The following is an 11,196-nucleotide window of genomic DNA, read 5'->3' on the forward strand; positions in this document are numbered from 1 at the left end:
CTCCAATCCTTGTTACATATATATATAGTTGAAAATAGAGTGGAAAACAATGCTTCAAATTCATATTAGAAGGGTCCCAGAGAGTAAACAGCTCGAAGACGAGAGGTAACGCGCGATATATTGAGCGAAGACCAAGATATTCGCAACTGTAAGTTGTCCACTAGCGCATCGTGTCAAATTGGAGCACAGAATCGCGCGATCACTACCAGCAAGCAAGGCAGCAACTTCCCTTCCCTTCACGCATCATCTTTATGACCTCACCTTCGATCTCGCGCGATCACTACCAGCAAGAAGTCCCATAATTGTTTGTAAAAGGCCGAAAAAGGCCAAAACGATATGAAGTGGATGCAGTTAGTAACAAACTTCTCTTTTGATGTACATCAAGTTCCTAACGTTAGTACTGTGATTAATTTTTGGAAAATGTAGAATAAAACACTGATTAGGAAAATAAAGGCTGGCGTAGCAAGGTTGAAGACAGAGATGAGCAAAAATGCATCGCAGAGGGGGGCAGAGACAAGTGAGGACAAAGTGCGAGGAGATCAAAAAAGAAAGCAAGAACTGTGGAAGGAAACAGAGCTCATGCTGCAGGAATTGTGGCATCCGGGTTCCTCTAAAGTCTAAATCTTGATTTAAAAATGTTGAAAGCAAGACCTTTTAAGCGTTTCTGCCAAGGTCGCTGAACTTTGTAGCTCTCTCAGGTTATTTTCCATTTACTTCTTTTGTGCTCTGCTTTCACAGTTCACTTCATGCTTTATAAGCCCAACAAAAGCAGAACATGCCTATGACATTAGAGCATGTGCAATTTTAGCCTTTGAAAGTAATCAAAATATCATAACTAGAATTAATCACAATTGCAATTGAAAATTTGAAATCTAAAGATCTCCTAGAAATAGAATGCAATATCAAACCACTAGGCAGTAGGCACATCGTCTTTTCAGTACAGTAAATAGCATCAATTCCTTATAAAACTTATGCTGCTATTCATAGATTTCATTAACAAAATGCCTATTTCTTTGATTGCAGGGTTTGATAGCAAAGCCAAGGAAACAAAAGGGAGTGATGAATCCCGATGGAGAATAGTATGGTTGTGGTTGGGAGGTAAGGAAAAGGCACATGTATGTGCTTATCCCCTCCACTTTCTTCCATTGACCTCCTCCCAAAGATACTGCTGTAAGCCCATCTCCAGAATTGATACAATGTTTCCACATATGTTGTTGTCAAAGATATCAACAAAATCTTTGATTTACTTTATTGAAATTATTTTTCTTACTTTTCCTTTCTAACGCCTATATAAAGGCATGTTGTACACAATCAACTAATAGTGAAATACAAATCTTTTACTTCTCTAACATATCCTTTCACTTCTCTAACATGGTATCGGAGCCTTGGTAATCACTATCCCATTTCATATCAGTTTCTCACCTTCAAATTCTATTTCATCTTTCTTGCCTACTGCAGTCCTTTCTTTCGTCATTCCTTGATCTGGTTGTTATTTTTGCACCTGTTTATTGCATTTATGGACAAATCAGATGTCTCTCAACCCATCAACATTGTGTTAGATGGGCGTAACTACGTTTTATGGGCACAAGCCATGTGCAGCTTTCTCAAGGGTAGGAGACTTTGGCGATATGTCACTGGTGATTTCATTCTACCTACACAATCCCAAGATGAAGCTGATGATAAGTTTGCTGAACGTTTAGAAACTTGGGATAGCAAAAATCATCAAATCATCACTTGGTTTCGTAATACTTCAGTATCCTCCATCAATCTTCACTTTGGTCGATTTGATACTGCCAAAACTCTCTGGGATCATCTTGCTCATCGTTACACTGCCACCGATCTCTCTCATCAATATCAGATAATTCAGAATCTCAATCAGCTACGTCAACAATCCGGACAAACTGTCACTGACTTTCACTCTCAAATGCAGTTTCTCTGGGATCAACTCACTCCTACTGAACCAGTCTGGAAGAATACTGAAGATGCCAAAGCTTTTACCACATATAAAGACCATCGCCGGCTGATTCAATTTCTTATGGCCTTACAAGATATTTTTGAGCCTACTCGTGCAGCCTTACTTCATCAGAAGCCATTACCCACTCTTGATCAAGCCCTTGATGATCTTGTTTCTGAAGAAACACGGCTCTCGATCCGTCAACCACGACATCTCGACACAGTACTTGCCACTCCTCAGGTACACCAAACAAAGAAAGCTGACACTTCTTCAAAGTGTCGATATTGTCATCTATCTGGTCATATGATACTTACATGTCCAACTCGCAAATGTCGCATATGTCGCAAAATTGGACCAAGACACTATGAACAAGATTGTCCCAGCAAAGGTGGATCAACTCAGGGCACTCATTCCAGAACACATCTTTCCGCTGCCACAACTGATCATACTGCACAGGAGAGTCTTGAACATGTACCCACAACCACTCAATTGACCAGTGATCTTGAGTCACTACTTCGTCAATTCCTTTCTAACTCTGGTAACCATTCTATTTCAGCATCCACCACTGTGTCAGGTAAATCATCATCATGGTTCTTTGACTCAGCATGTTGCAATCATATGACTGCTGACTCTACTCTTTTCACTTCCACACACTCTTCTTCGCATTTGCCATCTATACAAACTGCCAATGGTTCAAGGATAAAAGCTAGTCATATTGGGCACATATCTACTCCAAACCTATCAGTGTCCAATACATTTCTTATTCCACAACTCACTTTGAACCTGTTATCCGTTGGTCAGTTATGTGAACTTGGTCTTCATATTCTATTTACTCCTTCTGGCTGTTTTGTACAGGATCCGAAGACGGGACAGACGCTTGGGACAGGCCGTAAAGTTGGGCGACTGTATGAGCTCATCTCTTTGCACCCCTTGCATCCTACTCTCCCGTGTCATGAGTTCGCTGCATCCACAGTTCCAGCTTCCTCTTTGAGTCTCTGGCATTCTCGATTGGGTCATGCTTCTGTTAGTCGTATTCAGTCTCTTGTTTCTCATGGTCATTTGGGAATTGTTTCTAATAATCATTTTGATTGTTTAACTTGTCCTCTAGCTAAACAATCTGCTTTATCGTTCAATAATAGTGATTCTATTTCTCATGCACCTTTTGACCTTGTGCACTCTGACATTTGGGGACCTTCTCCTACTGCTTCTATGGGGGGATCCAAATATTTTGTAATTTTTGTCGATGATTACTCTCGTTTTACATGGATCTATCTCATGAAAACTCGTTCTGAATTTACTACAATCTATCATGAATTTTCTCAGATGATTAAAACTCAGTTTTCATGTCCTATTAAAACTTTTCGCACTGATAATGCCATGGAATATAAGGATTCTAAATTCTTAACCATTTTACATGACCATGGCACTATTTGTCAGCGTTCTTGTCCAGGTACTTCCCAACAAAATGGAAGAGCCGAACGTAAACATCGACACATATTAGATACTGTTCGGGCTCTCCTTATCTCTGCCTCTTGTCCTGCACGTTTTTGGGGTGAAGCAGCTCTCACTGCTGTGTTTACCATCAATTGGATTCCTTCATCAGTCATTGGTAATCAATCGCCTTATGAACGTCTTTATGGGTCTGTTCCTAACTACAATTTACTCAAAGTATTTGGATGTGTTTGTTTTGTTCTCCTTCAACCACATGAACACAATAAATTAGAACCTCGTACTCGTCTTTGCTGTTTTCTTGGGTATGGGATAGAACATAAAGGTTATAGATGTTGGGATCCTATCTCCAAACGACTTCGCATTTCTCGTCATGTCGTATTTCTGGAAAACACTTTGTTCTCCTCAGTATCACATTTCTTATCTCTTCCTTCTCCCACTAACATGGTTGATCTATTTCCTGATGAACCATCTCCCTCTGAGTCTCATACAGGTGACACTCAAATTACTTTGCCTGCTCCTGAACTGTCTTCCTTGTCTGATGGATCTACTGCAGACACTACCAGTTCCCCTACTCTTCGACGCTCTACCCGGGTAAGAGAACTTCCTATTAAACTTCGTGATTTTCAGTGTTTTGCCACTACTCTTACCTTATATGAGCCTCAGTTCTATTCGGAGGCCAAATCTAATCCTGTTTGGCAACAAGCTATGTCTGAAGAATTGCAGGCACTTGAGCAATCTCATACTTGGGATCTTGTTTCTCTCCCACCAGATAAGTCTGCTATTGGTTGCAAATGGGTTTACAAAATAAAAACCAAGTCTGATGGTTCTATTGAGCGATACAAAGCCCGTCTTGTTGCTAAAGGCTTTACTCAGGAGTATGGCATTGATTATGAAGAGACATTTGCTCCAGTTGCTCGTCTTACTTCAGTACGCAGTCTGTTAGCTATTGCTGCTGCTAGAGGCTGGACATTGTCACAGATGGATGTGAAGAATGCCTTCCTCAATGGTGATCTTGCTGAAGAAGTCTATATGAAACCTCCTCCTGGCTATTCACATCCCCCTAATACAGTCTGTCGCCTTCGTCGTGCCTTATATGGCCTCAAACAAGCTCCACGCGCATGTTTTGCCAAGTTTAGCTCTACTATTCAACAACGTGGTTTTCAATCCAGTTCTTATGACTCAGCATTCTTTGTTCGTCGGACAGCCTTAGGCTGTGTTTTTCTACTAATTTATGTCGATGACATGATTATTACAGGAGATGATTATTCTGGTATCACTGATCTTAAGGAATATCTTCAACAACAATTTGAGATGAAGGATCTTGGTTCTCTAAGTTACTTTCTTGGCCTTGAAGTACTCTCGGACACTACCGGGTACTATTTATCTCAGGCTAAGTATGCTTCTGATTTACTTGCTCGGGCTGGTCTCACAGATAGTAAGATTACTTCTACTCCACTGGAACCTAATATCAAGCTTAAACCTTCTGATGGTACTCCTCTCAGTGATATCACCCTCTATCGACAATTGGTTGGTAGTCTCGTATATCTTACTGTCACCCGCCCTGATATAGCCTATGCTGTACATGTTGTTAGTCAATTCATGTCAGCTCCTCGCTCTTCCCACTATGAAGCAGTCATTCATATATTGCGTTATATCAAAGCAACTCTTTATTATGGCCTTCATTTTTCTGCTGCTTCCTCACTTGAGTTGCGCGCCTACTCTGACTCCGATTGGGCTGGTGATCCCACTGATAGACGATCAACCACTGGCTTTTGCATCTTGTTAGGGGATTCTCTCATTTCTTGGCGAAGCAAGAAGCAGACTTCAGTTGCTCGTTCGAGCACGGAGGCTGAATATCGTGCACTTGCTACTACCACTCAAGAAATTGTTTGGCTTCGTTGGCTTCTTGGAGATATGGGAGTTCAATCTCGCAGTCCTACACCTCTATTTTGTGATAATAGAAGTGCAATCCACATTGCTCACAATGATGTTTACCATGAGCGTACCAAACACATTGAGATTGATTGCCATTTTACTCGTCAGCATGTCACACAGGGAACTATTCAACTCTGCTCAATATCTACTCTTGACCAACCTGCTGATCTCTTCACCAAGCCACTCCTGCCAGGTCGTTTCAGAGACTTAGTTTCCAAACTCAAGCTTACTTCTACTGCACCAACTTGAGTTTGAGGGGGGATGTCAAAGATATCAACAAAATCTTTGATATCTTTGACAAATGAACAAAATCTTTGAATTTGTCAAAGATATCAACAAAATCTTTGATTTACTTTATTGAAATTATTTTTCTTACTTTTCCTTTCTAACGCCTATATAAAGGCATGTTGTACACAATCAACTAATAGTGAAATACAAATCTTTTACTTCTCTAACATATCCTTTCACTTCTCTAACAGTTGTGAAGGGCGGTGTTTGTACTACATATTGTTGTACCAGATCAATGTATAGGATTAGATTTATCGTAGTTTATATGCAATCAACATCAGCTAAACAACTGCATATTTGCTAGCTAATTCTTTATTTGGAAACCCCACGTGTGTGTCTTTTTGTATGGCCAAAAATTTGTGTTTCAGTTCTACATTTATTTGGCCTGCGTGTGTATGCTTTTTTTTGTTTGGCCAGTAATTACTAATTTGTGTTAGTTTTGTAGTATTGCAAGTTTAAAAATATAAGAATATAAGAGTAGCTAACTAGCTACACGTATTGGATAGGACATAAAAATAAAGTTGATTTTGGCCTTTTCCACTCCACAATCCACATATGCTTAACTAACCTAAAAAAAAAAAAATTCGCATGTTTTGATGATCAACGGTGGACAAGGAAGGTGAAGATCGATCTATCAACGGTGGTGCTGCTGCAAAACATCATAGAAAGTTCGGTCATCTGTATTTACCCGCTTGTGTAAATGACAAAAGTCACCAATGGAGGGGACAGCCAGACAGGGGAGAGAGAGAGAGGAGTCTACCACTCGCGCGAATTGGTGAAGGGTTCCGCTTTCCCACTAACTCCTCCGTTCGATTTGCTACCGCCGTTTCGGACTGCAAAAGTACCGACCGCTATCATCTTCTGAAGCTATAAATATGGAAGCAGATAGATCCAGATGCTATGTCTTCAAGATCAACAAAACCAACAACAGAGAGAAATTACTCAAGGTCTTCACTTCTTTTCTTCATTCCAATATCTGTTTACTCTCATCTTCAATTTTAACCCAATTAATTTCTGTTCTAGCACATAAAGTCTCCTTCTCTTCCTCTTTCATACTCGAAATTCGTTGAAAATTGATGAATTTGAATGCCTAATTGAACTCATCAGTTGCGAATTTTGGCGATATTGACAAATCTCTGATTCTCCTAAACGTCTTTAAACAGGTAATCGCGCGACGGGATCAGTCATGTCAGTGATGACACAGAAAGAGGCCAAGGGCGCTGAGCTACGGCGTCGCAGGACAAAGAGAAGGAGCCTTGTGGTATGTGCCGTTATATTTTCAAATCAATTTATTTTTCTTTTTTCTTCACTTTTTTCAACTGTTTCTCATTTTTTTTCTCCCAAACAAATCTAAATTAAAGGCTACAGTCGAGATGCTGAGTGCAATGGTGTCAAAGAAAAGAGAAAAGACGAAACGCATGAAGAAGAGGCTGAACAAAATGAAAGCTGAAGTGGAAGAGATGGAGACGCAATGTGCCAGAATGCTTGAGCAGAACAAGTTGGCGATTGAGGAGAATGTTGACATCCAACTCTCTGTTGATTACATGCTGCTTGCCTTCTTATGCGGCAGCAATGGTGGAGGCTGATTACTGTCCCCTAAACCCTAGCCCATGCATATTGGTGCGCAATTTCCTTTATTGCTTTGATTGTGATGGAAGGAAGCTTATTACTGTTGATTCCCCAAACCCTAGACTATGCGTATGTGTCTTTTTGGCTTGCAATTTCCAACTTCTTTTATTGTGAATTGGCTGATAGAGGTTCTAAAAAAGAAGCTAGATGAAAGCGTATAACTTGTATGCTGATTGCAAGTGGTGGAATATAATTACAAGCAACATGTTCTGCAGTGTTATCAATTTAATTTGATGATTTTACTGATTAGTTTATCAACACTGTGGACAAGCACCTATATTTCCATACAACTTGTGTTACCAATGCTCAATTATGACTTATAAGAATTATTCTGCTTCTTATCAACAATGTTTCACTTTTTTTGTGAAAACAAACATGATAATGGAACTCTTTTGTTATGGTTTCCATAGTTTAACAATGCAGACTTTTGTATTGGCTAAATCTCAGCATTTGCATTAAAGCCTGACATCTAACTTATGCCAATTTCCTGCTGGACTTGTTGCTCAAGGTGGAATTAGGCTTCTGTTATGCAATACGCATCCCTAATCCATGAGATTTCGGAAATATCATAAAAATTTACACAGAACATGATTGCAGAGGTCTTTTATTGGTGAATTAAAACAAATTATCTTAAAATACACCAAATCTCTGAGACGCATTTGGGATATAGGCATATAGCAATGCTGAAATTGTATATCGAAATCGAAAATGCTATGTAAGTTCTTATTAATTCTGATGCCTTTGCATGATCAGTTCTTTATACTTAAGTATGAGACAATCAGGTTGGATATTATGTAACACATCACTCATTTGCAGATGTGGGAATAATAAGATGGAGTGGTTGTATCAGTTATGTGGTAAATATAATTGACTCTACATATTCATGATGGTTGATGCTTATTTCTCAGTTATATGGTACTTATAATTGACTCTACATATCCATGATCATAGACGCCTATTTACAAATAAAAATGTTATGTAAGTTCTTATTAATGCTTATGCCTTTGCATGATCAGTTCTTTATAGATTATACTCAAGTATGAAGTATGGGACAAGCAGTGAAATTTTGTCAGTCTGAGAACCAATGAATCTTAGGGTGAACTGCTGAACAGTCACCATAAGAAATTCTCAAATCCTTTTTAACTTCCATAATGGGTATTCCGGTGGAATGTAAGTACAACTTCAATACCAGTAGTAGCTCAGAGTTTTGGGGTTCGAATTGCACCTGGTGCATCTTGGATTTAAAAGGATAACTCCTTTTTTGCTGGTATCTTCCATAACAAAATATTTCTTAATTGATATGTTTGTTATGTTGTACTCTGTAACACCTTTTCCTGTCCTCTCTGTAAATGCATTATGTTTTATTGACATTTCATTTTTAAGGCAGGCTTATCTGAACCCCTTGTGTGTGTGTAAATGCAATTTGCTATTTTTAGCATAGTGTTTATTGTTAGTGAAATCAGTTTTGCAACACAAATTGACTTTTCTTTGCAGGCTAGACAAGCATAAAAATTTTGTCCACCTAAGAACGAATGAGTCGGCATAAGAAATTCTCCATCCTTTTGAGCTTCCATAATGGTTAGTCCAGTGGAATGTGACTGGACCTTCAAGACCAGTAGTAGCTCAGAGTTCTTGGGTTCGAATTGCGCCTTGTGCATCTTGGATTTAAAAGGATAACTCGTGGTCTGCAGGTAACTTCAATGACAAACTACTCTGTAACGTTTTTTTTCCCCCCCTCTATAAATGCATTATGTTTTCGTTTTAAGGTCATAATATATAGTTCATTTACTTGTATATTATTGTATAAAGAAATTGTGACTCCGACCTTGTGGGCATTGAAAAATTTGTCCTACATTACTTTTAAGTTCTGAACTTGCATGATTTAGTTAAGTGTGCAGTGCTTATGAACCTAATGGCTATATATATGCTCTACATCTTCAAAGTCTAAGATAATTCATTTACAGAGCAAAAAGGTGAAGTTCTGCTTATGACATAGTTTTGCTTTCCCTGCTACGTGCCTTGCACTTTTACAGAGCAAAAACGTGAAGTCTAGATTTTATTTTATTTTTTTAAATCAGGGGTTTGGAGAAGGTGCGGGAATCGGATCCATGCCCTAACGGATGGGTCGATTCCTTACATGTAACATGATCATTGTTCAACCACAGCTCACTTGCAAAGCTAACTGTTTTTAAGGAAGGCGAAAAGCAATACCAATCCATGATGAGAGTCAATGATGGCAAACAGGGGTGCCGGTGCAAAGAGACTCATTCAGACGTACGTCAGCAATTGCCTGTCTGTTTATTCAAAAGCGCCAAAAAGTCACCAAAGCATCCAAACCATCAAACCCACCATACCATAGCATACCCAAACAAAAAGGCCAAAAAGTGTCCAAAGCTTTCTTATCATACCAGACCTGCGACATGAAGCTCTATAAATAGAGAATTTGGCCATTAGATTTCTTATCATTTTTAACTTCTCATTTCTTCTCCCAATCAAAACTAAATGAAGGCCACAGTACTTGAGAAGATGAGAGCCAAGGTTTCAAAGAAGAGAGAAAAAACAGACCGCATGAAGAAGCGGCTAAAAGAGATGAAAGCCAAGCTGGAAGAGATGGAATCAGAACAAGCCCGAATGCTCCAGGACAACAAACTGGCCATCGAGGACAACGTTTACATCCAACTCTATTTGGACTACGTGGTGCTTGCCTTATGCGGCGGTGATGGTGGAGCCTGACTACTGCCTTTAAACCATAGCCTATGCATGTGTTCGTTACTTTTTCGCTTGCAATTTCCTATTTCTTTGATTTGTGGTGGAAGGAAGCTGACTACTGTTGGTTTCCCCAAACCCTAGCATGTTTGTTTGTCTTTTTGGCTTGCAATATTATAGCATATTTGTTTGTGTCTTTTTGGCTTGCAATATTATTTCATGTTTCTTTCATTCTTTGATTGTGATGGAAGAAGCTGATTACTGTTGTTTTCCTAAACCATAGCCTATGCATTTGTGTCTTTTATGGCGTGCATTTGTGCTGATTGCAAGTGGTGGAATATAGTGCATGTTTGGTAAGGCGGCAGCGTCAGCGGTTCAGCTGTGCGTGCCGTTGGCGTCAAACGCCTTACCTAACAGGTTAACGTCTTCGGCGGCCCACGTATTATTAAACTTCTTTTGTCTTTTCTTAAAAACTGTCAGACGGACCCCACTATTTATACCTAAATATTATTTTTTAAATCGTGGGCCCCTTTATAATACTTTCTTTACTAATATATTGCATGGAAAATCTTTTAGTGACCAAATGTGCTATTAACCCTCCCAGAAATATTGTCTGCAAAAGGCCCAAGCGATTTCTCAACACAAGGCAATCGGTAAGTTCCAACTTGGTCTCTTAGTTTGATGTAATAATTGATTTCTAACATCAGTTCATGACGATTGACATTTGTTTTTCTTGGCAAAAGCAGAATAAGAGAGTAGGGAGTAGGAAAATAAAGGAAGGCATGACACGACTAAAGTCGGAGATGGTGGAGATCAGCGTGGAGCAAAAGAGCATCTCGGAGGGACAGAAGCAAGTGCAGAAGAAGTACGAGGAGAATCAGAAGGAACACGAGCAACTGTGGAAGGAGACAAAACTCATTTCGCAATAGAGTCGTGGTATTCGAGTTTGTTTAAATTTGATGGTCCAAATCATGAAAACAAGAGTTGAGAGCGATTCTGCCAAAATTGCTCATAATTGAAGTTGTATCTTCAATTCTCAACCATGAACCGACAGGACAATTATGTTATTGAGTTTTAGTTTTTTTATGACAAAATACACGAGAGTTGAACTCTTCTATTATGGTCTCTGCTATTTAACATTGTAGACCTATATTGGCAGAATCCCTGCCATGGATGTTTTGGGAATGTGACTAGGTTACATTTTATAAGTTCACAAACACGTGGTTAATGAA

The 11,196-nt window shown here is 39.3% G+C and overlaps 1 protein-coding gene across 3 annotated transcripts; it reads left to right on the plus strand.

Moving 5' to 3' along the window:
• The first annotated feature begins 6,181 nt into the window (after positions 1 to 6,181).
• Positions 6,182 to 11,196, plus strand: LOC120006626. 3 transcript variants are annotated; one of them, XR_005470052.1, is made up of 6 exons: positions 6,182 to 6,576; positions 6,793 to 6,890; positions 6,991 to 7,327; positions 8,753 to 8,949; positions 9,337 to 10,617; positions 10,708 to 11,196. XR_005470052.1 is itself a non-coding variant. In XM_038856729.1 (3 exons), exons 1-3 carry the CDS (start codon positions 6,525 to 6,527, stop codon positions 7,213 to 7,215), a joined length of 375 nt encoding a protein of 124 aa, XP_038712657.1. In that variant the 5' UTR covers positions 6,206 to 6,524; the 3' UTR covers positions 7,216 to 7,463. The 3 variants fall into 3 exon arrangements, 1 of the variants encoding a protein (XP_038712657.1); XR_005470053.1 differs by having other exon boundaries at positions 6,991 to 7,249; positions 10,711 to 11,196; XM_038856729.1 differs by lacking the exons at positions 8,753 to 8,949; positions 9,337 to 10,617; positions 10,708 to 11,196 and having other exon boundaries at positions 6,206 to 6,576; positions 6,991 to 7,463.

The sequence above is a fragment of the Tripterygium wilfordii genome, chromosome 9 (genome assembly GCF_013401445.1).
Source record: "Tripterygium wilfordii isolate XIE 37 chromosome 9, ASM1340144v1, whole genome shotgun sequence".
Classification (NCBI taxonomy): domain Eukaryota; kingdom Viridiplantae; phylum Streptophyta; class Magnoliopsida; order Celastrales; family Celastraceae; genus Tripterygium; species Tripterygium wilfordii.

What these genes read in the sequence shown, in the direction of transcription:
- LOC120006626 (XM_038856729.1), top strand. Translation starts at nt 6,525, where the DNA reads ATGCTATGTCTTCAAGATCAACAAAACCAACAACAGAGAGAAATTACT. An exon ending in ACAGAGAGAAATTACTCAAG is followed by an intron (nt 6,577 to 6,792) that starts GTCTTCACTTCT and finishes GTCTTTAAACAG; the next exon opens with GTAATCGCGCGACGGGATCA. An exon ending in CAAAGAGAAGGAGCCTTGTG is followed by an intron (nt 6,891 to 6,990) that starts GTATGTGCCGTT and finishes TCTAAATTAAAG; the next exon opens with GCTACAGTCGAGATGCTGAG.